Source organism: Chiloscyllium plagiosum, unplaced genomic scaffold (genome assembly GCF_037043375.1).
Source record: "Chiloscyllium plagiosum isolate Xiang-an unplaced genomic scaffold, Cpla_swu_hap1 HiC_scaffold_48, whole genome shotgun sequence".
In the NCBI taxonomy this organism is placed as follows: Eukaryota; Metazoa; Chordata; class Chondrichthyes; order Orectolobiformes; family Hemiscylliidae; genus Chiloscyllium; species Chiloscyllium plagiosum.
In genome coordinates, this window is record NW_028270186.1 from 54909041 (window position 1) to 54936327 (window position 27287).

At 40.2% G+C, this 27287-nt stretch overlaps 1 protein-coding gene across 1 annotated transcript in view; it reads right to left on the reverse strand.

The window, feature by feature from the left end:
• Window positions 1-24752, reverse strand: part of hirip3 (HIRA interacting protein 3) — a 74681-nt gene extending 49929 nt beyond the window's left edge. The window contains exon 1 of the mRNA XM_087984364.1: window positions 24703-24752. Within this exon, the coding sequence (XP_087840490.1) occupies window positions 24703-24746 (44 nt within the window). The 5' untranslated portion in view covers window positions 24747-24752. The remainder of the gene's footprint in view (window positions 1-24702) is intronic.
• Between the last annotated feature and the right edge of the window lie 2535 nt (window positions 24753-27287).

Consider the following 27287-nt stretch of genomic DNA (forward strand, 5'->3'; position numbering starts at 1 on the left):
GACGGGTGATATTTAACGGCGGGGATATATAACTATATCGATAATACTCACCGACGGGCGATATTTAACGGCGGGGATATATAACTATATCGATAATACTCACCGATGGGTGATATTTAACGGCGGGGTATATAACTATATCGATAATACTCACCGATGGGTGATATTTAACTGCGGGGTGCATAATTATATCGATAATACTCACCGACGGGTGATATTTAACGGGGGGGTATATAATTATATCGAAAATACTCACCGACGGGTGATATTTAACGGCGGGGTATATAATTATATCGATAATAGTCACCGACGGGTGATATTTAACTGCGGGGTATATAACTATATCGATAATACTCACCGACGGGTGATATTTAACGGCTGGGTATATAATTATATCGATAATACTCACCGACGGGTGATATTTAACGGCTGGGTATATAATTATATCGATAATACTCACCGACGGGTGATATTTAACGGCGGGGTATATAATTATATCGATAATACTCACCGACGGGTGATATTTAACGGCGGGGTATATAGTTATATCGATAATACTCACAGACGGGTGATATTTAACGGTGGGGTATATAACTATATCGATAATACTCACCGACGGGTGATATTTAACGGCGGGGTATATAATTATATCGATAATACTCACCGACGGGTGATATTTATCGGCGGGATATATAATTATATCGCTAATACTCACCGACGGGTGATATTTAACGACGGGGTATATAATTATATCGCTAATACTCACCGACGGGTGATATTTAACAGCGGGGTATATAATTATATCGATAATACTCACCGACGGGTGATATTTAACGGTGGGGTATATAACTATATCGATAATACTCACCGACGGGTGATATTTAACGGCGGGGTATATAACTATATCGATAATACTCACCGACGGGTGATATTTAATGGCGGGGTATATAATTATATCGATAATACTCACCGACGGGTGATATTTAACGGCGGGGTATATAACTATATCGATAATACTCACCGATGGGTGATATTTAACGGCGGGGATATATAATTATATAGATAATACTCACCGACGGGTGATATTTAACGGCTGGGTATATAATTATATCGCTAATACTCACCGACGGGTGATATTTAACGGCGGGATATATAATTATATCGATAATACTCACCGACGGGTGATATTTAACGGCGGGGTATATAATTATATCGCTAATACTCATCGACGGGTGATATTTAACGGCGGGGTATATAATTATATCGATAATACTCACCGACGGGTGATATTTAACGGCGGGATATATAATTATATCGATAATACTCACCGACGGGTGATATTTAACGGCGGGGTATATAATTATATCGCTAATACTCACCGACGGGTGATATTTAACGGCGGGGTATATAACTATATCGATAATACTCACCGACGGGTGATATTTAACGGCGGGGTATATAATTATATCGATAATACTCACCGACGGGTGATATTTAACGGCGGGGTATATAATTATATCGATAATACTCACCGACGGGTGATATTTAACGGCGGGGTATATAATTATATCGATAATACTCACCGATGGGTGATATTTAACGGCGGGGATATATAATTATATAGATAATACTCACCGACGGGTGATATTTAACGGCTGGGTATATAATTATATCGCTAATACTCACCGACGGGTGATATTTAACGGCGGGATATATAATTATATCGATAATACTCACCGACGGGTGATATTTAACGGCGGGGTATATAATTATATCGCTAATACTCATCGACGGGTGATATTTAACGGCGGGGTATATAACTATATCGATAATACTCACCGACGGGTGATATTTAACGGCGGGGTATATAATTATATCGATAATACTCACCGACGGGTGATATTTAACGGTGGGTATATAATTATATCGATAATACTCACCGACGGGTGATATTTAACGGCGGGGTATATAATTATATCGATAATACTCACCGATGGGTGATATTTAACGGTGGGTATGTAATTATATAGATAATACTCACCGACGGGTGATATTTAACGGCGGGGTATATAACTATATCGCTAATACTCACCGACGGGTGATATTTAACGGCGGGGTATATAATTATATCGATAATACTCACCGACGGGTGATATTTAACGGCGGGGTATATAACTATATCGATATTACTCACCGACGGGTGATATTTAACGGCGGGGTATATAATTATATCGATAATACTCACCGACGGGTGATATTTAACGGCGGGGTATATAACTATATCGATAATACTCACCGACGGGTGATATTTAACGGCGGGGTATATAACTATATCGCTAATACTCACCGACGGGTGATATTTAACGGCGGGGTATATAACTATATCGATAATACTCACCGACGGGTGATATTTAACGGTGGGGTATATAATTATATCGATAATACTCACCGACGGGTGATATTTAACGGCGGGGTATATAATTATATCGATAATACTCACCGACGGGTGATATTTAACGGCGGGGTATATAATTATATCGCTAATACTCACCGACGGGTGATATTTAACGGCGGGGTATATAACTATATCGATAATACTCACCGACGGGTGATATTTAAAGGCGGGGTATATAACAATATCGATAATACTCACCGACGGGTGATATTTAACGGGGGGGTATATAACTATATCGATATTACTCACCGACGGGTGATATTTAACGGCGGGGTATATAACTATATCGCTAATACTCACCGACGGGTGATATTTAACGGCGGGGTATATAATTATATCGATAATACTCACCGACGGGTGATATTTAACGGCGGGGTATATAATTATATCGATAATACTCACCGACGGGTGATATTTAACGGCGGGGTATATAATTATATCGATAATACTCACCGACGGGTGATAATTAACGGCGGGGTATATAATTATATCGATAATACTCACCGACGGGTGATATTTAACGGTGGGGTATATAATTATATCGCTAATACTCACCGACGGGTGATATTTAACAGCGGGGTATATAATTATATCGATAATACTCACCGACGGGTGATATTTAACGGCGGGATATATAACTATATCGATAATACTCACCGACGGGTGATATTTAACGGCGGGGTATATAACTATATCGATAATACTCACCGACGGGTGATATTTAACGGCGGGGTATATAACTATATCGATAATACTCACCGACGGGTGATATTTAACGGTGGGGTATATAATTATATCGATAATACTCACCGACGGGTGATATTTAACGGCGGGGTATATAACTATATCGATAATACTCACCGACGGGTGATATTTAACGGCTGGGTATATAATTATATCGATAATACTCACCGACGGGTGATATTTAACGGCGGGATATATAATTATATCGATAATACTCACCGACGGGTGATATTTAACGGTGGGGAGTATATAATTATATCGCTAATACTCACCGACGGGTGATATTTAACGGCGGGGATATATAACTATATCGCTAATACTCACCGACGGGTGATATTTAACGGCGGGATATATAACTATATCGATAATACTCACCGACGGGTGATATTTAACGGCGGGGATATATAATTATATCGCTAATACTCACCGATGGGTGATATTTAACGGTGGGTATATAATTATATAGATAATACTCACCGACGGGTGATATTTAACGGTGGGTATATAATTATATCGATAATACTCACCGACGGGTGATATTTAACGGCGGGGTATATAATTATATCGCTAATACTCACCGATGGGTGATATTTAACGGTGGGGTATATAGTTATATCGCTAATACTCACCGACGGGTGATATTTAACGGTGGGTATATAATTATATAGATAATACTCACCGACGGGTGATATTTAACGGTGGGTATATAATTATATCGATAATACTCACCGACGGGTGATATTTAACGGTGGGTATATAATTATATAGATAATACTCACCGACGGGTGATATTTAACGGTGGGTATATAATTATATCGATAATACTCACCGACGGGTGATATTTAACGGCGGGGTATATAATTATATCGCTAATACTCATCGACGGGTGATATTTAACGGCGGGGTATATAATTATATCGCTAATACTCACCGACGGGTGATATTTAACGGCGGGGTATATAATTATATCGATAATACTCACCGACGGGTGATATTTAACGGCAGGGTATATAACTATATCGATAATACTCACCGACGGGTGATATTTAACGGCGGGGTATATAATTATATCGATAATACTCACCGACGGGTGATATTTAACGGCGGGGTATATAATTATATCGCTAATACTCACCGACGGGTGATATTTAACAGCGGGGTATATAACTATATCGCTAATACTCACCGACGGGTGATATTTAACGGCGGGGTATATAATTATATCGATAATACTCACCGACGGGTGATATTTAACGCCGGGGTATATAATTATATCGATAATACTCACCGACGGGTGATATTTAACGGCGGGGTATATAATTATATCGATAATACTCACCGACGGGTGATATTTAACGGCAGGGTCTATAATTATATCGATAATACTCACCGACGGGTGATATTTAACAGCGGGGTATATAACTATATCGCTAATACTCACCGACGGGTGATATTTAACGGCGGGGTATATAATTATATCGATAATACTCACCGACGGGTGATATTTAACGGCGGGGTATATAACTATATCGATAATACTCACCGACGGGTGATATTTAAAGGCGGGGTATATAACAATATCGATAATACTCACCGACGGGTGATATTTAACGGGGGGGTATATAACTATATCGATATTACTCACCGACGGGTGATATTTAACGGCGGGGTATATAACTATATCGCTAATACTCACCGACGGGTGATATTTAACGGCGGGGTATATAATTATATCGATAATACTCACCGACGGGTGATATTTAACGGCGGGGTATATAATTATATCGATAATACTCACCGACGGGTGATATTTAACGGCGGGGTATATAATTATATCGATAATACTCACCGACGGGTGATAATTAACGGCGGGGTATATAATTATATCGATAATACTCACCGACGGGTGATATTTAACGGTGGGGTATATAATTATATCGCTAATACTCACCGACGGGTGATATTTAACGGCGGGATATATAACTATATCGATAATACTCACCGACGGGTGATATTTAACGGCGGGGTATATAACTATATCGATAATACTCACCGACGGGTGATATTTAACGGCGGGGTATATAACTATATCGATAATACTCACCGACGGGTGATATTTAACGGTGGGGTATATAATTATATCGATAATACTCACCGACGGGTGATATTTAACGGCGGGGTATATAACTATATCGATAATACTCACCGACGGGTGATATTTAACGGCTGGGTATATAATTATATCGATAATACTCACCGACGGGTGATATTTAACGGCGGGATATATAATTATATCGATAATACTCACCGACGGGTGATATTTAACGGTGGGGAGTATATAATTATATCGCTAATACTCACCGACGGGTGATATTTAACGGCGGGGATATATAACTATATCGCTAATACTCACCGACGGGTGATATTTAACGGCGGGATATATAACTATATCGATAATACTCACCGACGGGTGATATTTAACGGCGGGGATATATAATTATATCGCTAATACTCACCGATGGGTGATATTTAACGGTGGGTATATAATTATATAGATAATACTCACCGACGGGTGATATTTAACGGTGGGTATATAATTATATCGATAATACTCACCGACGGGTGATATTTAACGGCGGGGTATATAATTATATCGCTAATACTCACCGATGGGTGATATTTAACGGTGGGGTATATAGTTATATCGCTAATACTCACCGACGGGTGATATTTAACGGTGGGTATATAATTATATAGATAATACTCACCGACGGGTGATATTTAACGGTGGGTATATAATTATATCGATAATACTCACCGACGGGTGATATTTAACGGTGGGTATATAATTATATAGATAATACTCACCGACGGGTGATATTTAACGGTGGGTATATAATTATATCGATAATACTCACCGACGGGTGATATTTAACGGCGGGGTATATAATTATATCGCTAATACTCATCGACGGGTGATATTTAACGGCGGGGTATATAATTATATCGCTAATACTCACCGACGGGTGATATTTAACGGCGGGGTATATAATTATATCGATAATACTCACCGACGGGTGATATTTAACGGCAGGGTATATAACTATATCGATAATACTCACCGACGGGTGATATTTAACGGCGGGGTATATAATTATATCGATAATACTCACCGACGGGTGATATTTAACGGCGGGGTATATAATTATATCGCTAATACTCACCGACGGGAGATATTTAACAGCGGGGTATATAACTATATCGCTAATACTCACCGACGGGTGATATTTAACGGCGGGGTATATAATTATATCGATAATACTCACCGACGGGTGATATTTAACGACGGGGTATATAACTATATCGATAATACTCACAGACGGGTGATATTTAACGGCGGGGATATATAACTATATCGATAATACTCACCGACGGGTGATATTTAACGGCTGGGTATATAATTATATCGATAATACTCACCGACGGGTGATATTTAACGGCGGGGTATATAATTATATCGATAATACTCACCGACGGGTGATATTTAACGACGGGGTATATAACTATATCGATAATACTCACCGACGGGTGATATTTAACAGCGGGGTATATAATTATATCGATAATACTCACCGACGGGTGATATTTAACGACGGGGTATATAACTATATCGATAATACTCACCGACGGGTGATATTTAACGACGGGGTATATAACTATATCGATAATACTCACCGACGGGTGATATTTAACAGCGGGGTATATAATTATATCGATAATACTCACCGACGGGTGATATTTAACGACGGGGTATATAACTATATCGATAATACTCACCGACGGGTGATATTTAACGGCGGGGTATATAACTATATCGATAATACTCACCGACGGGTGATATTTAACGACGGGGTATATAACTATATCGATAATACTCACAGACGGGTGATATTTAACGGCGGGGATATATAACTATATCGATAATACTCACCGACGGGTGATATTTAACGGCGGGGTATATAATTATATCGATAATACTCACCGACAGGTGATATTTAACGGCGGGGTATATAACTATATCGATATTACTCACCGACGGGTGATATTTAACGGGGGGTATATAATTATATCGATAATACTCACCGACGGGTGATATTTAACGGCGGGGTATATAACTATATCAATAATACTCACCGACGGGTGATATTTAACGGCGGGGTATATAATTATATCGATAATACTCACCGACGGGTGATATTTAACGGCGGGGTATATAACTATATCGATAATACTCACCGACGGGTGATATTTAACGGCGGGGTATATAATTATATCGATAATACTCACCGACGGGTGATATTTAACGGCGGGGTATATAATTATATCGATAATACTCACCGACGGGTGATATTTAACGCCGGGGTATATAATTATATCGATAATACTCACCGACGGGTGATATTTAACGGCGGGGTATATAATTATATCGATAATACTCACCGACGGGTGATATTTAACGGTGGGGTATATAACTATATCGATAATACTCACCGACGGGTGATATTTAACGGCGGGGATATATAATTATATCGATAATACTCACCGACAGGTGATATTTAACGGCGGGGTATATAACTATATCGATAATACTCACCGACGGGTGATATTTAACGGCGGGGTATATAACTATATCGCTAATACTCACCGACGGGTGATATTTAACGGGGGGTATATAACTATATCGATAATACTCACAGACGGGTGATATTTAACGGCGGGGTATATAACTATATCGATAATACTCACCGACGGGTGATATTTAACGGCGGGGTATATAATTATATCGCTAATACTCACCGACGGGTGATATTTAACGGTGGGGTATATAATTATATCGATAATACTCACCGACGGGTGATATTTAACGGCGGGGTATATAACTATATCGATAATACTCACCGACGGGTGATATTTAACGGGGGGTATATAACTATATCGATAATACTCACCGACGGGTGATATTTAACGCCGGGGTATATAATTATATCGCTAATACTCACCGACGGGTGATATTTAACGGCGGGGTATATAATTATATCGATAATACTCACCGACGGGTGATATTTAACGGCAGGGTCTATAATTATATCGATAATACTCACCGACAGGTGATATTTAACGGCGGGGTATATAATTATATCGATAATACTCACCGACAGGTGATATTTAACGGCGGGGTATATAACTATATCGATAATACTCACCGACGGGTGATATTTAACGGCGGGGTATATAACTATATCGATAATACTCACCGACGGGTGATATTTAACGGCGGGTATATAATTATATCGATAATACTCACCGACGGGTGATATTTAACGGCGGGGTATATAACTATATCGCTAATACTCACCGACGGGTGATATTTAACGGGGGGTATATAACTATATCGATAATACTCACAGACGGGTGATATTTAACGGCGGGGTATATAACTATATCGATAATACTCACCGACGGGTGATATTTAACGGCGGGGTATATAATTATATCGCTAATACTCACCGACGGGTGATATTTAACAGCGGGGTATATAATTATATCGATAATACTCACTGACGGGTGATATTTAACGGCGGGGTATATAACTATATCGATAATACTCACCGACGGGTGATATTTAACGGGGGGTATATAACTATATCGATAATACTCACCGACGGGTGATATTTAACGGCGGGGTATATAATTATATCGATAATACTCACCGTCGGGTGATATTTAACGGTGGGGTATATAATTATATCGATAATACTCACCGACGGGTGATATTTAACGGGGGGTATATAACTATATCGATAATACTCACCGACGGGTGATATTTAACGGCGGGGTATATAACTATATCGATAATACTCACCGACGGGTGATATTTAACGGCGGGGATATATAATTATATAGATAATACTCACCGACGGGTGATATTTAACGGCTGGGTATATAATTATATAGATAATACTCACCGACGGGTGATATTTAACGGGGGGTATATAATTATATCGATAATACTCACCGACGGGTGATATTTAACAGCGGGGTATATAATTATATCGATAATACTCACAGACGGGTGATATTTAACGGCGGGGTATATAACTATATCGATAATACTCACCGACGGGTGATATTTAACGGCGGGGTATATAATTATATCGCTAATACTCACCGACGGGTGATATTTAACGGCGGGGTATATAATTATATAGATAATACTCACCGACGGGTGATATTTAACGGTGGGTATATAATTATATCGATAATACTCACCGACGGGTGATATTTAACGGCGGGGTATATAATTATATCGCTAATACTCATCGACGGGTGATATTTAACGGCGGGGTATATAATTATATCGATAATACTCACCGACGGGTGATATTTAACGGCGGGGTATATAATTATATCGATAATACTCACCGACGGGTGATATTTAACGGCAGGGTATATAACTATATCGCTAATACTCACCGACGGGTGATATTTAACAGCGGGGTATATAACTATATCGATAATACTCACCGACGGGTGATATTTAACGGCGGGGTATATAATTATATCGATAATACTCACCGACGGGTGATATTTAACGGCGGGGTATATAATTATATCGATAATACTCACCGACGGGTGATATTTAACGGCAGGGTATATAACTATATCGCTAATACTCACCGACGGGTGATATTTAACAGCGGGGTATATAACTATATCGATAATACTCACAGACGGGTGATATTTAACGACGGGGTATATAACTATATCGCTAATACTCACCGACGGGTGATATTTAACAGCGGGGTATATAACTATATCGATAATACTCACCGACGGGTGATATTTAACGGTGGGGTATATAACTATATCGATAATACTCACCGACGGGTGATATTTAACGACGGGGTATATAACTATATCGATAATACTCACCGACGGGTGATATTTAACGGCGGGGTATATAACTATATCGATAATACTCACAGACGGGTGATATTTAACGGCGGGGTATATAACTATATCGATAATACTCACCGACGGGTGATATTTAACGGCGGGGTATATAACTATATCGATAATACTCACCGACGGGTGATATTTAACGGCGGGGTATATAATTATATCGCTAATACTCACCGACGGGTGATATTTAACGGCGGGGTACATAACTATGTCGATAATACTCACAGACGGGTGATATTTAACGGCGGGGTATATAATTATATCGCTAATACTCACCGACGGGTGATATTTAACGGCGGGGTATATAATTATATCGATAATACTCACCGACGGGTGATATTTAACGGTGGGGTATATAATTATATCGATAATACTCACCGACGGGTGATATTTAACGGCGGGGTATATAATTATATAGATAATACTCACCGACGGGTGATATTTAACGGCGGGGATATATAATTATATAGATAATACTCACCGACGGGTGATATTTAACGGCAGGGTCTATAATTATATCGATAATACTCACCGATGGGTGATATTTAACGGCGGGGTATATAATTATATCGATAATACTCACCGACGGGTGATATTTAACGGCTGGGTATATAATTATATCGATAATACTCACCGACGGGTGATATTTAACGGCGGGGTATATAATTATATCGATAATACTCACCGACGGGTGATATTTAACGGCGGGGTATATAATTATATCGATAATACTCACCGACGGGTGATATTTAACGGCGGGGTATATAATTATATCGATAATACTCACCGACGGGTGATATTTAACGGCGGGGTATATAATTATATCGATAATACTCACCGACGGGTGATATTTAACGGCGGGGTATATAATTATATCGATAATACTCACCGACGGGTGATATTTAACGGCGGTGTATATAACTATATCGATAATACTCACCGACGGGTGATATTTAACGGCGGGGTATATAATTATATCGATAATACTCACCGACGGGTGATATTTAACGGCGGGGTATATAACTATATCGATAATACTCACCGACGGGCGATATTTAACGGCGGGGTATATAACTATATCGATAATACTCACCGACGGGAGATATTTAACGGCGGGGTATATAATTATATCGATAATACTCACCGACGGGTGATATTTAACGGCGGGGTATATAATTATATCGATAATACTCACCGACGGGTGATATTTAACGGCGGGGTATATAATTATATCGATAATACTCACCGACGGGTGATATTTAACGGCGGGGTATATAATTATATCGATAATACTCACCGACGGGTGATATTTAACGCCGGGGTATATAATTATATCGATAATACTCACCGACGGGTGATATTTAACGGCGGGGTATATAATTATATCGCTAATACTCACCGACGGGTGATATTTAATGGTGGGGTATATAACTATATCGCTAATACTCACCGACGGGTGATATTTAACGCCGGGGTATATAATTATATCGCTAATACTCACCGACGGGTGATATTTAACGGCGGGGTATATAATTATATCGATAATACTCACCGACGGGTGATATTTAACGGCGGGGTATATAATTATATCGATAATACTCACCGACGGGTGATATTTAACGGCGGGGTATATAATTATATCGATAATACTCACCGACGGGTGATATTTAACGGCGGGGTATATAATTATATCGATAATACTCACCGACGGGTGATATTTAACGGCGGGGTATATAATTATATCGATAATACTCACCGACGGGTGATATTTAACGGGGGGTATATAACTATATCGATAATACTCACCGACGGGTGATATTTAACGGCGGGGTATATAATTATATCGCTAATACTCACCGATAGGTGATATTTAACGGCGGGGTATATAATTATATCGACAATACTCACCGACGGGTGATATTTAACGGCAGGGTCTATAATTATATCGATAATACTCACCGACGGGTGATATTTAACGGCGGGGTATATAATTATATCGATAATACTCACCGACGGGTGATATTTAACGCCGGGGTATATAATTATATCGATAATACTCACCGACGGGTGATATTTAACGGCGGGGTATATAATTATATCGATAATACTCACCGACGGGTGATATTTAACGGCAGGGTCTATAATTATATCGATAATACTCACCGACGGGTGATATTTAACGGCAGGGTCTATAATTATATCGATAATACTCACCGACGGGTGATATTTAACGGCGGGATATATAACTATATCGATAATACTCACAGACGGGTGATATTTAACGGCGGGGTATATAATTATATCGATAATACTCACCGACGGGTGATATTTAACGGCGGGGTATATAATTATATCGATAATACTCACCGACGGGTGATATTTAACGCCGGGGTATATAATTATATCGATAATACTCACCGACGGGTGATATTTAACGGCGGGGTATATAACTATATCGATATTACTCACCGACGGGTGATATTTAACGCCGGGGTATATAACTATATCGATATTACTCACCGACGGGTGATATTTAACGGCGGGGTATATAATTATATCGATAATACTCACCGACGGGTGATATTTAACGGCGGGGTATATAATTATATCGATAATACTCACCGACGGGTGATATTTAAAGGCGGCGTATATAATTATATCGATAATACTCACCGACGGGTGATATTTAACGGCGGGGTATATAATTATATCGATAATACTCACCGACGGGTGATATTTAACGGCGGGGTATATAATTATATCGATAATACTCACCGACGGGTGATATTTAACGCCGGGGTATATAATTATATCGATAATACTCACCGACGGGTGATATTTAACGGCGGGGTATATAGTTATATCGATAATACTCACCGACGGGTGATATTTAACGGCGGGGTATATAATTATATCGATAATACTCACCGACGGGTGATATTTAACGGCGGGGTATATAACTATATCGATAATACTCACCGACGGGTGATATTTAACGACGGGGTATATAACTATATCGATAATACTCACCGACGGGTGATATTTAACGGCGGGGTATATAACTATATCGATAATACTCACCGACGGGTGATATTTAACGACGGGGTATATAACTATATCGATAATACTCACAGACGGGTGATATTTAACGGCGGGGTATATAACTATATCGATAATACTCACCGACGGGTGATATTTAACGGCGGGGATATATAACTATATCGATAATACTCACCGACGGGTGATATTTAACGGCGGGGTATATAATTATATCGATAATACTCACCGACAGGTGATATTTAACGGCGGGGTATATAATTATATCGATAATACTCACCGACAGGTGATATTTAACGGCGGGGTATATAACTATATCGATAATACTCACCGACGGGTGATATTTAACGGCGGGGTATATAACTATATCGCTAATACTCACCGACGGGTGATATTTAACGGGGGGTATATAACTATATCGATAATACTCACAGACGGGTGATATTTAACGGCGGGGTATATAACTATATCGATAATACTCACCGACGGGTGATATTTAACGGCGGGGTATATAATTATATCGCTAATACTCACCGACGGGTGATATTTAACAGCGGGGTATATAATTATATCGATAATACTCACCGACGGGTGATATTTAACGGCGGGGTATATAACTATATCGATAATACTCACCGACGGGTGATATTTAACGGCGGGGTATATAACTATATCGCTAATACTCACCGACGGGTGATATTTAACGGCGGGGTATATAACTATATCGATAATACTCACCGACGGGTGATATTTAACGGCGGGGTATATAATTATATCGATAATACTCACCGACGGGTGATATTTAACGGCGGGGTATATAATTATATCGATAATACTCACCGACGGGTGATATTTAACGGCAGGGTCTATAATTATATCGATAATACTCACCGACAGGTGATATTTAACGGCGGGGTATATAATTATATCGATAATACTCACCGACAGGTGATATTTAACGGCGGGGTATATAACTATATCGATAATACTCACCGACGGGTGATATTTAACGGCGGGGTATATAACTATATCGCTAATACTCACCGACGGGTGATATTTAACGGGGGGTATATAACTATATCGATAATACTCACAGACGGGTGATATTTAACGGCGGGGTATATAACTATATCGATAATACTCACCGACGGGTGATATTTAACGGCGGGGTATATAATTATATCGCTAATACTCACCGACGGGTGATATTTAACAGCGGGGTATATAACTATATCGATAATACTCACCGACGGGTGATATTTAACGGGGGGTATATAACTATATCGATAATACTCACCGACGGGTGATATTTAACGGCGTGGTATATAATTATATCGATAATACTCACCGACGGGTGATATTTAACGGTGGGATATATAATTATATCGATAATACTCACCGACGGGTGATATTTAACGGCGGGGTATATAACTATATCGATAATACTCACCGACGGGTGATATTTAACGGCGGGGTATATAATTATATCGATAATACTCACCGACGGGTGATATTTAACGGCGGGGTATATAACTATATCGATAATACTCACCGACGGGTGATATTTAACGGGGGGTATATAACTATATCGATAATACTCACCGACGGGTGATATTTAACGGCGGGGTATATAACTATTTCGATAATACTCACCGACGGGTGATATTTAACGGGGGGTATATAACTATATCGATAATACTCACCGACGGGTGATATTTAACGGCGGGGTATATAACTATATCGATAATACTCACCGACGGGTGATATTTAACGGCGGGGATATATAATTATATAGATAATACTCACCGACGGGTGATATTTAACGGCTGGGTATATAATTATATAGATAATACTCACCGACGGGTGATTTTTAACGGGGGGTATATAACTATATCGATAATACTCACCGACGGGTGATATTTAACGGCGGGGTATATAATTATATCGATAATACTCACAGACGGGTGATATTTAACGGCGGGGTATATAATTATATCGATAATACTCACCGACGGGTGATATTTAACGGCGGGGTATATAATTATATCGCAAATACTCATCGACGGGTGATATTTAACGGCGGGGTATATAACTATATAGATAATACTCACCGACGGGTGATATTTAACGGCGGGGTATATAATTATATCGCTAATACTCACCGACGGGTGATATTTAACGGTGGGTATATAATTATATCGATAATACTCACCGACGGGTGATATTTAACGGCGGGGTATATAATTATATCGCTAATACTCATCGACGGGTGATATTTAACGGCGGGGTATATAATTATATCGATAATACTCACCGACGGGTGATATTTAACGGCGGGGTATATAATTATATCGATAATACTCACCGACGGGTGATATTTAACGGCAGGGTATATAACTATATCGCTAATACTCACCGACGGGTGATATTTAACAGCGGGGTATATAACTATATCGATAATACTCACCGACGGGTGATATTTAACGGCGGGGTATATAATTATATCGATAATACTCACCGACGAGTGATATTTAACGGCGGGGTATATAATTATATCGATAATACTCACCGACGGGTGATATTTAACAGCGGGGTATATAACTATATCGATAATACTCACCGACGGGTGATATTTAACGGCGGGGTATATAATTATATCGATAATACTCACCGACGGGTGATATTTAACGGCGGGGTATATAATTATATCGATAATACTCACCGACGGGTGATATTTAACGGCGGGGTATATAATTATATCGATAATACTCACCGACGGGTGATATTTAACGGCAGGGTATATAACTATATCGCTAATACTCACCGACGGGTGATATTTAACAGCGGGGTATATAACTATATCGATAATACTCACAGACGGGTGATATTTAACGACGGGGTATATAACTATATCGCTAATACTCACCGACGGGTGATATTTAACAGCGGGGTATATAATTATATCGATAATACTCACCGACGGGTGATATTTAACGGCGGGGTATATAACTATATCGATAATACTCACCGACGGGTGATATTTAACGACGGGGTATATAACTATATCGATAATACTCACCGACGGGTGATATTTAACGGCGGGGTATATAACTATATCGATAATACTCACAGACGGGTGATATTTAACGGCGGGGTATATAACTATATCGATAATACTCACCGACGGGTGATATTTAACGGCGGGGTATATAACTATATCGATAATACTCACCGACGGGTGATATTTAACGGCGGGGTATATAATTATATCGCTAATACTCACCGACGGGTGATATTTAACGGCGGGGTATATAACTATGTCGATAATACTCACAGACGGGTGATATTTAACGGCGGGGTATATAATTATATCGATAATACTCACCGACGGGTGATATTTAACGGCGGGGTATATAATTATATCGATAATACTCACCGACGGGTGATATTTAACGGCGGGGTATATAATTATATCGATAATACTCACCGACGGGTGATATTTAACGGCGGGGTATATAATTATATCGATAATACTCACCGACGGGTGATATTTAACGGCGGTGTATATAACTATATCGATAATACTCACCGACGGGCGATATTTAACGGCGGGGTATATAACTATATCGATAATACTCACCGACGGGAGATATTTAACGGCGGGGTATATAATTATATCGATAATACTCACCGACGGGTGATATTTAACGGCGGGGTATATAATTATATCGATAATACTCACCGACGGGTGATATTTAACGGCGGGGTATATAATTATATCGATAATACTCACCGACGGGTGATATTTAACGGCGGGGTATATAATTATATCGATAATACTCACCGACGGGTGATATTTAACGCCGGGGTATATAATTATATCGATAATACTCACCGACGGGTGATATTTAACGGCGGGGTATATAATTATATCGCTAATACTCACCGACGGGTGATATTTAATGGTGGGGTATATAACTATATCGCTAATACTCACCGACGGGTGATATTTAACGCCGGGGTATATAATTATATCGATAATACTCACCGACGGGTGATATTTAACGGCGGGGTATATAATTATATCGATAATACTCACCGACGGGTGATATTTAACGGCGGGGTATATAATTATATCGCTAATACTCACCGATAGGTGATATTTAACGGCGGGGTATATAATTATATCGATAATACTCACCAACGGGTGATATTTAACGGCGGGGTATATAATTATATCGATAATACTCACCAACGGGTGATATTTAACGGCGGGGTATATAATTATATCGCTAATACTCACCGATAGGTGATATTTAACGGCGGGGTATATAATTATATCGATAATACTCACCGACGGGTGATATTTAACGGCAGGGTCTATAATTATATCGATAATACTCACCGACGGGTGATATTTAACGGCGGGGTATATAATTATATCGATAATACTCACCGACGGGTGATATTTAACGGCGGGGTATATAATTATATCGATAATACTCACCGACGGGTGATATTTAACGCCGGGGTATATAATTATATCGATAATACTCACCGACGGGTGATATTTAACGGCGGGGTATATAATTATATCGATAATACTCACCGACGGGTGATATTTAACGCCGGGGTATATAATTATATCGATAATACTCACCGACGGGTGATATTTAACGGCAGGGTCTATAATTATATCGATAATACTCACCGACGGGTGATATTTAACAGCAGGGTCTGTAATTATATCGATAATACTCACCGACGGGTGATATTTAACGGCGGGGTATATAATTATATCGATAATACTCACCGACGGGTGATATTTAACGGCGGGGTATATAATTATATCGATAATACTCACCGACGGGTGATATTTAACGGCGGGGTATATAACTATATCGATATTACTCACCGACGGGTGATATTTAACGCCGGGGTATATAACTATATCGATAATACTCACCGACGGGTGATATTTAACGGCGGGGTATATAACTATATCGATAATACTCACCGACGGGTGATATTTAACGGCGGGGTATATAATTATATCGATAATACTCACCGACGGGTGATATTTAACGGCGGGATATATAACTATATCGATATTACTCACCGACGGGTGATATTTAACGGCGGGGTATATAATTATATCGATAATACTCACCGACGGGTGATATTTAACGGCGGGGTATATAATTATATCGATAATACTCACCGACGGGTGATATTTAACGGCGGGATATATAACTATATCGATATTACTCACCGACGGGTGATATTTAACGGCGGGGTATATAATTATATCGATAATACTCACCGACGGGTGATATTTAACGGCGGGGTATATAATTATATCGATAATACTCACCGACGGGTGATATTTAACGGCGGGGTATATAATTATATCGATAATACTCACCGACGGGTGATATTTAACGCCGGGGTATATAATTATATCGATAATACTCACCGACGGGTGATATTTAACGCCGGGGTATATAATTATATCGATAATACTCACCGACGGGTGATATTTAACGGCGGGGTATATAACTATATCGATATTACTCACCGACGGGTGATATTTAACGGCGGGGTATATAATTATATCGATAATACTCACCGACGGGTGATATTTAACGGCGGGGTATATAATTATATCGATAATACTCACCGACGGGTGATATTTAACGGTGGGTATATAATTATATCGATAATACTCACCGACGGGTGATATTTAACGGCGGGGTATATAATTATATCGCTAATACTCATCGACGGGTGATATTTAACGGCGGGGTATATAATTATATCGATAATACTCACCGACGGGTGATATTTAACGGCGGGGTATATAATTATATCGATAATACTCACCGACGGGTGATATTTAACGGCAGGGTATATAACTATATCGCTAATACTCACCGACGGGTGATATTTAACAGCGGGGTATATAACTATATCGATAATACTCACCGACGGGTGATATTTAACGGCGGGGTATATAATTATATCGATAATACTCACCGACGGGTGATATTTAACGGCGGGGTATATAATTATATCGATAATACTCACCGACGGGTGATATTTAACGGCAGGGTATATAACTATATCGCTAATACTCACCGACGGGTGATATTTAACAGCGGGGTATATAACTATATCGATAATACTCACAGACGGGTGATATTTAACGACGGGGTATATAACTATATCGCTAATACTCACCGACGGGTGATATTTAACAGCGGGGTATATAACTATATCGATAATACTCACCGACGGGTGATATTTAACGACGGGGTATATAACTATATCGATAATACTCACCGACGGGTGATATTTAACGGCGGGGTATATAATTATATCGATAATACTCACCGACGGGTGATATTTAACGGCAGGGTATATAACTATATCGATAATACTCACCGACGGGTGATATTTAACGGCGGGGTATATAACTATATCGATAATACTCACCGACGGGCGATATTTAACGGCGGGGTAGATAATTATATCGATAATACTCACCGACGGGTGATATTTAACGGCGGGGTATATAATTATATCGATAATACTCACCGACGGGTGATATTTAACGGCGGGGTATATAACTATATCGATAATACTCACCGACGGGTGATATTTAACGGCGGGGTATATAATTATATCGCTAATACTCACCGACGGGTGATATTTAACGGCGGGGTATATAATTATATCGCTAATACTCACCGACGGGTGATATTTAACGGGGGGTATATAATTATATCGATAATACTCACCGATGGGTGATATTTAACGGCGGGGTATATAATTATATCGCTAATACTCACCGACGGGTGATATTTAACGGCGGGGTATATAATTATATCGATAATACTCACCGACGGGTGATATTTAACGGCGGGGTATATAATTATATCGATAATACTCACAGACGGGTGATATTTAACGGCGGGGTATATAACTATATCGATAATACTCACCGACGGGTGATATTTAACGGCGGGGTATATAATTATATCGCTAATACTCACCGACGGGTGATATTTAACGGCGGGGTATATAACTATGTCGATAATACTCACAGACGGGTGATATTTAACGGCGGGGTATATAATTATATCGATAATACTCACCGACGGGTGATATTTAACGGCGGTGTATATAATTATATCGCTAATACTCACCGACGGGTGATATTTAACGGCGGGGTATATAACTATATCGATAATACTCACCGACGGGTGATATTTAACGGCGGGGTATATAATTATATAGATAATACTCACCGACGGGTGATATTTAACGGCAGGGTCTATAATTATATCGATAATACTCACCGATGGGTGATATTTAACGGCGGGGTATATAATTATATCGATAATACTCACCGACGGGTGATATTTAACGGCGGGGTATATAATTATATCGATAATACTCACCGACGGGTGATATTTAACGGCTGGGTATATAATTATATCGATAATACTCACCGACGGGTGATATTTAACGGCGGGGTATATAATTATATCGATAATACTCACCGACAGGTGATATTTAACGGCGGGGTATATAATTATATCGATAATACTCACCGACGGGTGATATTTAACGGCGGGGTATATAATTATATCGATAATACTCACCGACGGGTGATATTTAACGGCGGGGTATATAATTATATCGATAATACTCACCGACGGGTGATATTTAACGGCGGGGTGTATAATTATATCGATAATACTCACCGACGGGTGATATTTAACGGCGGGGTATATAATTATATCGCTAATACTCACCGACGGGTGATATTTAACGGCGGGGTATATAATTATATCGCTAATACTCACCGACGGGTGATATTTAACGACGGGGTATATAACTATATCGATAATACTCACCGACGGGTGATATTTAACGGTGGGGTATATAACTATATCGATAATACTCACCGACGGGTGATATTTAACGGCGGGGTATATAATTATATCGCTAATACTCACCGACGGGTGATATTTAATGGTGGGGTATATAACTATATCGCTAATACTCACCGACGGGTGATATTTAACGCCGGGGTATATAATTATATCGCTAATACTCACCGACGGGTGATATTTAACGGCGGGGTATATAATTATATCGATAATACTCACCGACGTGTGATATTTAACGGCGGGGTATATAATTATATCGATAATACTCACCGACGGGTGATATTTAACGGCGGGGTATATAATTATATCGATAATACTCACCGACGGGTGATATTTAACGGCGGGGTATATAATTATATCGATAATACTCACCGACGGGTGATATTTAACGGCGGGGTATATAATTATATCGCTAATACTCACCGATAGGTGATATTTAACGGCGGGGTATATAATTATATCGATAATACTCACCGACGGGTGATATTTAACGGCGGGGTATATAATTATATCGATAATACTCACCGACGGGTGATATTTAACGGCGGGGTATATAATTATATCGCTAATACTCACCGACGGGTGATATTTAACGGTGGGTCTATAATTATATCGATAATACTCACCGACGGGTGATATTTAACGGCGGGGTATATAATTATATCGATAATACTCACCGACGGGTGATATTTAACGGCGGGGTATATAATTATATCGATAATACTCACCGACGGGTGATATTTAACGGCGGGGTATATAATTATATCGATAATACTCACCGACGGGTGATATTTAACGCCGGGGTATATAATTATATCGATAATACGCACCGACGGGTGATATTTAACGGCGGGGTATATAATTATATCGATAATACTCACCGACGGGTGATATTTAACGCCGGGGTATATAATTATATCGATAATACTCACCGACGGGTGATATTTAACGCCGGGGTATATAATTATATCGATAATACTCACCGACGGGTGATATTTAACGGCGGGGTATATAATTATATCGATAATACTCACCGACGGGTGATATTTAACGGCAGGGTCTATAATTATATCGATAATACTCACCGACGGGTGATATTTAACGGCGGGGTATATAATTATATCGATAATACTCACCGACGGGTGATATTTAACGGCGGGGTATATAACTATATCGATAATACTCACCGACGGGTGATATTTAACGGGGGGTATATAACTATATCGATATTACTCACCGACGGGTGATATTTAACGGCGGGGTATATAATTATATCGATAATACTCACCGACGGGTGATATTTAACGGCGGGGATATAGTTATATCGATAATACTCACCGACGGGTGATATTTAACGGCGGGGTATATAATTATATCGATAATACTCACCGACGGGTGATATTTAACGGCGGGGTATATAATTATATCGATAATACTCACCGACGGGTGATATTTAACGGCGGGGTATATAATTATATCGATAATACTCACCGACGGGTGATATTTAACGGCGGGGTATATAATTATATCGATAATACTCACCGACGGGTGATATTTAACGGCGGGGTATATAACTATATCGCTAATACTCACCGACGGGTGATATTTAACGGCGGGGTATATAATTATATCGATAATACTCACCGACAGGTGATATTTAACGGCGGGGTATATAATTATATCGATAATACTCACCGACAGGTGATATTTAACGGCGGGGATATATAATTATATCGATAATACTCACCGACGGGTGATATTTAACGGCGGGGTATATAATTATATCGATAATACTCACCAACGGGTGATATTTAACGGCGGGGTATATAATTATATCGATAATACTCACCGACGGGTGATATTTAACGGCAGGGTCTATAATTATATCGATAATACTCACCGACGGGTGATATTTAACGGCGGGGTATATAATTATATCGATAATACTCACCGACGGGTGATATTTAACGGCAGTGTCTATAATTATATCGATAATACTCACCGACGGGTGATATTTAACGGCGGGGTATATAACTATATCGATAATACTCACCGACGGGTGATATTTAACGGCAGGGTCTATAATTATATCGATAATACTCACCGACGGGTGATATTTAACGGCAGGGTATATAACCATATCGATAATACTCACCGACGGGTGATATTTAATGGCGGGATATATAGTTATGTCGATAATATTCACCGATATATGATATTTAATAATGGGATATATAGTTATATCGATAATATTCACCGATATATGACATTTAATGAAATTTTAAAACGGGATATATAGTTATATCGATAATATTCACCGATATATGATATTTGACGATGTTTAATGATGGGATATATAATTATATCGATATTATTCACTGATATATGATATTTAATAACAGGATATATAGTTATATCGATAATATTCACCCATATATGATATTTAATAACGGGATATATAGTTATATCGATAATATTCACCCATATATGATATTTAATGATGTTTAATGACGGGATAGTTAGTTATATCGATAATATTCATCGATTTATGATATTTAATGATATTTAATAACGGGATATATAATTATATCGGTAATATTCACCCATATATGATATTTAATGATGTTTAATGACGGGATACATAGTTATATCGATATATTCATCAATATATGATATTTAATGATATTTAATAACGGGATATATCGTTGTATCGATAATATTCACCGATATATGATATTTAATGATGTTTAATGACGGGATATATAATTATATCGATAATATTCACCGATATGATATTTAATAAGGGGATATATAATTATATTGATAATATTCACCGATATATGATATTTAATGATGTTTAATGACGGGATATATAGTTATATCGATAATATTCACCGATATATGATATTTAATGATGTTTAATGGCGGGATATATAATTATATCGATAATATTCACTGATATATGATATTTAATGATGTTTAATAACAGGATATATAGTTATATCGATAATATTCACCGATATATGATATTTAATGACGGGATATATAGTTATATAGATAATATTCACCGATATATGATATTTAATGATGTTTAATGACGGGATATATAATTATATCGATAATATTCACCGATATATGATATTTAATGATGTTTAATAACGGGATCTATAGATATAATGATATTTAATGATATTTTTGAAAAATTGACAGTATTTAAAGCAGATTGTGACTTTCTGAGGCGAAAGGCGAAGATATTTTCCGGTGAATTTCGGGACAGCTGCCAATTCCTTTTTTAAAAAATTTAATTTCGTGGGAAAATAAAATTTGAAAAACATTTTTTTTGTTTTTTTTTTAAAAAACCCAAAAAATGATGATGTTGTTCGGTTGGGGTTTGAAGGTGGTGATTATCCCGGTGGATCCTGACCGTCTTTTTGAGGAATTATTTAAATGTATTTTATTATTTACCTCAGATCCAGCCCCCGGACAAACTCTTCCACTTCCGCCGCCATTTTGGCGCCTTCACCGCCCTCCGCCAATCAGACGCCGCCTCTCGGTCTCCCCGCCAATCGGACGCCGCTTCTCCTGACCTCCGCCAATCAGACGCCGCCTCTCCGTCTCCCCGCCAATCAGACGCCGGCTATCCCTCCCTCCGGCGATCGGTACCCGCCTCCCCCGCCCTCCGCCAATCGGACGCCGGTCTTCCCCTTCTCCGCCAATCGGACGCCGCCTCTCCCCGCCAATCACACGCCGTCTCTCCCACCCTCCCACCCTCCGCCAATCGGCTCCTTTTGCTGGGCACTCTGCCCTCGCAGAAACACGTGAGGGGCGCCTGCCATGTTTGTGCGGGGCACCTTCGCCGTTGATTTAAATCGGAACGGGCGTTCGGCCATGTTTGTGCGGGGCACCGTCGCCGTTGATTCGAACAAATGTGGGTCCGCCATGTTTCTGCGGGGCTTCCATCCCGTTCGTTGTTTTACGTGTGGCGGGTGGGTCGGCCATCTTTATGCGGGGCAGCCAGCCTTCCTTTGGCGTGGCTGTCGGCCATCTTTAAGCGGGGCTGCCCTGGATTATAATGGCGGGTGTGTGGGTGGGTCGGCCATGTCTGTGCGGGGCAGATCCAATGCCAGGCCTGGTCTGGGTGGGAGAGGCCTGGTCTGGGTGTGTGAGGCCTGGTCTATTTGGATGAGGCCTGGTCTGGGTGTGTGAGGCCTAGTCTAGGTGGGAAAGGCCTGGTGTGGGTGGGAGAGGCCTAGTCTGGTTGAGTGAAGCCTAGTCTGGGTGGATATTGCCTGGTCTGTGTGTGGGAGGCCTGGTCTATTTGGATGAGGCCTGGTCTGGGTGGGAGAGGCCTGGTCTGGGTGGGAAAGACCTGGTTTGGGTGAGCAAGGCCTGATCTGGGTGTGAAAGGCCTGGTCTGGGTGGGAAAGGCCTGGTTTGGGTGAACAAGGCCTGGTCTGGGTGGGAAAGGCCTGGTTTGGGTGAGCAAGGCCTGGTCTATTTGGATGAGGCCTGGTCTGGGTGGGAAAGACCTAGCCTGGGTGGGAGAGGCCTGGTCTGGGTGTGTGAGGCCTATTCTGGGTAGGAGAGGCCTGGTGTGGGTGGAAGAGGCCTGGTCTGTGTGGATGAGGCCTGGTCTGGGTGGGTGAGGCCTGATCTGGGTATGTGAGACCTGGTGTGGGTAGGAGAGGCCTAGTGTGGGTGGATGATGCCTGGTCTGGGTGGGTGAGGCTATGGTCTCGCTGCAGGGTGGGTGGTGGACGCAAAGACGTATGCATCGATTGTGGGCGATTTGGTCTCGTTTCCAATGATTTTCAAACGTCTTTTGTATGTCTTATTGGTTTCACTTCAGCCTCCTGCACCTCAGATTCGGTGCAGACAGGGTGTAGACAGATGGAGCCCACTCCTGGGCCTGTCTATAAACAGCTCGGTCAGTCCTTTTTCAGTTATTACGCCCTTTATCTCACTCCTAGCTCTCTCGCTGACAATCCTGATATTGTCCCGCTTATTACTGACATACCAGCCAGTGGAAACAAAATGGTTCAGAATTTTGAACACCTTGATAAGATCACCTCTTAATCGTCTCCGCTCTGTGGAGAATTAGCCCAATCTCTCTCTCACCTTCCCTTGTATCGCAACTCCCTCGTTGCTGGTATCACTCTGGCAGAGTCATAGAGCATGGAATCAGACCCTTCGGCCCAACTCGTCCATGCTAACCCGGATATCCCAACCTAATCTAGCCAGCACTTGGCCCATATCCCTCTAAACCCCTTCCTATCCACGTTCCCCCGTCCAAATGCCTCTTAAATGTTGTCATTGTACCAGCCTCCACCACCTCGATAAGGTTCCCCCACAGCCTCGGACGCTCCAGGGAAAACAGCCCCAGCCTCTCCCTGCAGCTCAAACCCTCTGACATCCTTTACTGAACTGTTTCACAACATCCTTCCTGTAGCGGGGAGACAGGAATCGAGCTCGGTATTACCAGAGTAGCCCTGACCAATACATGACCTCCCAATGCACTGACCAATAAAAGAAAGCATACCTAACCCATCCATGCTAGCGCACATATCCGAACCCCAATCTAGTCCCTTTTGCCAGGACTTGGCCCATATCCCTCTAAATCCTTCCTATCCACGTCCTCATCCAAATGCCTTTCAAATGTCATTGTACCAGCCTCCACCACATCCTCTGGCAGCTCATTCCATACACGTACCACGTTCTGCGTGAAAAAGTTGCCCCTTAGGTCTCTTTTATATCTTTCCCCTCTCACCCTAAACCTTCGCCCCTCTAGTTCTGGACTCCCCCACCCCAGGGGGAAAAGTCCTTGTCTATTTACCCTATCCATGTCCCCCTCGTGATTTTATAACCCTCTAGTTCTGGGCTCCCCCACCCCAGGGGGAAAAGACCTTGTCTATTTACCCTATCCATGTCCCCCTCGTGATTTTATAAACCTCTATAAGGTCACCCCTCAGCCTCCGACGCTCCAGGGAAAACAGCCCCAGCCTCTCCCTGTAGCTCACACCCTCCAACCCTCCAACATCCTTGTAAATCTT